Below are 3,581 nucleotides of genomic sequence, written 5' to 3'. Positions count from 1 at the left end.
TTTTTTTTTCACTGGGGTGGCAACCTCTAACTAGTGCTATATCCTGTTGTCACAGTTCTGATACGAGGGGTACCTGCTAACATTGGCGCAGCTCAAGTAGAGGGTGCGGAGTTTGGGTTTTGCTGCAGGAGACCCTTACTGTACCATATAGCGAGGTACAAAAAAGAGTAGTCAGGTAAGCCTGTTCGTTGATGTGCTGGCAATGAAGGTACACAGGGAGGAATCCAAGAGAATGGTCAGGCGAGCCGGGTTGGTAACTTTTTACATACATACATACATAAAAACATACATTTTAGGAAAAGAGTCTTCAAGCCAGTTCTTCCATAAGCAAAAACGATTTGTATTTTGTTCTTCATCAAGGAAAACCGTAAATAGTGAAGATAGTTCCTTTTACGTTTGCATGAGAACTTAGGTATTCCAAAGATACCAATGCTGGTATTTTAAAGAAGGTAATAGATCCAACATAATTAGAGATTTTTAAAATCTGTACATTTTTCTTTCTACTGTATCTGTAGGTTTTTGAGATTGTCTAGTGTATGGATGGTTTAAAATACATTTAATTAAGGATATTCCTGGAAGACCACCAGCAGAAAGGTAAACATATTATCCACAGGGGAAATTCTGCATTGAATAATATGAGAGTGAGTGAATTTGCTAGGTGGGATTTTCTAAATCTAGAAGGTCCATATAGATTGCTAGTGTGATATGAATGGAATAGAAGGGAAATTACATGTTCCAGTAGGTCTACAGAAAGTCTGTTTTGCAATCTTTCTTTGTTAGCTTTCTCTCAAGACCTACCCAGGACAAGAGTGATGAGCTGAGTGCCACGAAAAATTAGTGTTATTTGGGATGCCATATAATAGCCTTTTATTCATTGAACACCCAGTTTGTGACAAATGAGTATTTATTTTGAGAGTCTTGGGGCTTTCTATATAACATACACATGGAAAATTTCTGAATTAAGTCACTGGCTAGTTTTTGAGTGGTATAGAAAGAGATCTGAACAGGGAGAGTAATTATATCAGGAAGATCCTTTTAGTCACATGTTTTCTTGCTAGCCAAGATGATAATATGAGTTCCATTGTCAAAGTCAAAGTAGAGTTTATTTAGAAGAGGAGGGTAATTGACATCATATATATTATTCCTGTGATGTCCATAGAATTACATACTTTCTGTACATGGAGTAAAGAACAAGGATTAAAGGCGGCAGCTTAAGTATGTGCGATTGTTTAATGGGAAAGAGTGCTCAAAAAAAGCCCAACAATAAGATTCTGTCTATACCAGGGGTGGGCAATTAATTTCTTTCGTGGGCCACATGGAAAATCAGATCTGTGTTCGAGGGCCGAACCAAATTTATAAAAAGCCATTATAAAGGGCTTATCATAAAATGCAGCAAATTATATATAAGAATCATTTACCTGTTCAGTGGGAGAAATCTAGTCTGTCTTGGGCTTGAACAAGTGCACTGAAATCTGGCGGAATATCTGAGGTGGCTATGCGAAGGACAGCTGAGAGGTGGTCATCAGTGATACAGGATCTGTGTCTGGATTTGTTGAACTTCATCACTGAGAATGTCTGTTCACATATGTAGGTAGATCCAAAGAGGACTAGAATTTTCAGAGCATGTCTCCTCATGTGTGGAAAGTTCTCCTCTTTGAGTGATGAGTAAAACTCAAGCAATGGGACAGACCTAAAGTGCGCTGCCAGAAGTGTGTCAGACTGCAAGTCAATGAGTTCCATCTGAACATCACTGGGTGCATTATCCACATTGCAGCTGAAGGGAGAAGAAACCATGTCCATTTCACTCTCAAGTCTTTTGAAGTCTTGAAATCGCAATGAAAACTCAGCATGCAGTGCTTCTAACATGGATGAGTACCTGTGGAGGTGATCAGCTGATGGTTTGGCTTCCTTCAGTGTTGGCATGTGAGTGAGAATATTGTCCCCATTTGGTTTGATAGAAGCTGCAACTTTTTCATGAAAGCCGTCACTGCGCTGTACATTTCATGCACAAAAAGGCCCTTGCATTGCAGTTTGACATTCAGGTCATTCATCTGAGAAGTCACGTCTACAGCAAAACTAAGGTCTGCCAGCCAGACTGCATCTGAAAGCTGAGGGATGTCATTTCCCTTGTTCTCACAGAACTGCCAGATCTCCTCTCTCAGGTCCCAGAAAACTTTTAGGACTTTTCCCAGGCTCAGCCACCTGACATTTGTGTGGTAGCTGATATCACAATGTTCAGACTCATTTTCCTCCAATAGTGCAACAAACTGTCTGTGATTTAGTGCTCTTGCTCTGATGAAGTTAACGGTTTTAGTTACAACATCAACAACATGGTTCATTTTTAATACTGACCTACACAACATTTCCTGATGTATAATACAATGCAAAAATGTCAATTTCTGCTCAGGGTTAATTTCGGTAACTTTATCCTGCATTCTCTTCAAAAGTCCAACATTTCTCCCCGTCAGATTTGGACAACCATCTGTTGTCACACCTACAAGTTTGTCCCATTTCAGTCCCAACTTGTCTAGACAGGCATTTACTTCTGTTAGGAAATCAATCCCTGTTGTTGTCCCTTTCATTGACTGCATGGCTGCCAGTTCCTCCGTTATTTTGAAGTCTGCAGTGATCCCACGTAAGAAGATAAGTAGCTGGGCAGTGCCTCGTACATCGCAGCTCTCATCCAGAGCCAGGGTAAAAAAGGAAAATGTAACCGCTCTGTTCTTCAGCTGAAACTCCAAATTTCCTGCAATGTCCTCAACCCTTCTCGTCACAGTGCGCCGGGACAGAGGGATGTTCTCAAATGCATCCTTTTTCTCTGGACATAATAGCTCAGCAGAGTCCACCAAACACTCTTTAATAAACTCTCCGTCAGAAAACGGTTTACTTCGTTTAGCTATTTTATGAGATATGAGATAACTTGCTTTGGTAGCTGTATCTCTGGATGTGCTAAGTTTTGTAAAAAGTGTTTGTTGAGTTTGCAGCTTGGATAGCAAAATCTCCGACTCCTTTGCTCGCTCTTGGTCAGACAAGTTCCTATATTTATCCTCATGTTTGGTCACATAGTGGCGATTCAGATTATAATCTTTCAACACAGCGACAACTGTGCCACAAACTAAGCAAACGGCTTTGCCTTTGACTTTCGTAAATAAATATTTAGCAGTCCATGTCTTGTTGAAAATGTGAGACGACATTTTTGGGGGGCAGGAGCAGCTGGCGATGTAAACAAACAAAGAGAAGCACAATAGTAACTGCAGTGCCGGCAAAATGGGCAGCAAATTAGTATCCCAAATGATAGGTGGTATCACTCACGTTTAGGCAGATTTAAGCAGAGTGTCTGAAGGTCAGGAGCAGAGGACGAGACAGCTGGCAGTATGGCAGTGGCAGGCGAATTTACTGGGAAGAGATAAAAAACAGAAGAGAACAAGTTACTAGCACCTCCATCAATAAAAACAGTGACCCACAGCACAGCCATCAATAAAAACAGTGACCCACAGTACCAATATCAATAAAAACAGTGACCCACAGTACCACCATCAATAAACACAGTGACTGGAACCCCCACCTAGATATTACCCCAC

At 40.8% G+C, this 3,581-nt stretch overlaps 1 protein-coding gene across 1 annotated transcript; it reads right to left on the bottom strand.

Moving 5' to 3' along the window:
- Window positions 1-1,910: 1,910 nt before the first annotated feature.
- Window positions 1,911-3,194, bottom strand: LOC142143149 (general transcription factor II-I repeat domain-containing protein 2B-like). Its single transcript, XM_075200861.1, has one exon. The coding sequence runs from the start codon at window positions 3,192-3,194 to the stop codon at window positions 1,911-1,913; it is 1,284 nt and encodes a 427-aa protein (XP_075056962.1).
- Window positions 3,195-3,581: the final 387 nt, after the last annotated feature.

This window comes from Mixophyes fleayi, chromosome 3, assembly GCF_038048845.1.
Source record: "Mixophyes fleayi isolate aMixFle1 chromosome 3, aMixFle1.hap1, whole genome shotgun sequence".
NCBI classification, from domain to species: domain Eukaryota; kingdom Metazoa; phylum Chordata; class Amphibia; order Anura; family Limnodynastidae; genus Mixophyes; species Mixophyes fleayi.
This window is presented reverse-complemented; position numbering and strand designations above follow the sequence as displayed.

Excerpts from the sequence above, each read along its gene's own strand:
- LOC142143149 (XM_075200861.1), bottom strand. The coding sequence starts at position 3,194 with ATGTCGTCTCACATTTTCAACAAGACATGGACTGCTAAATATTTATTT.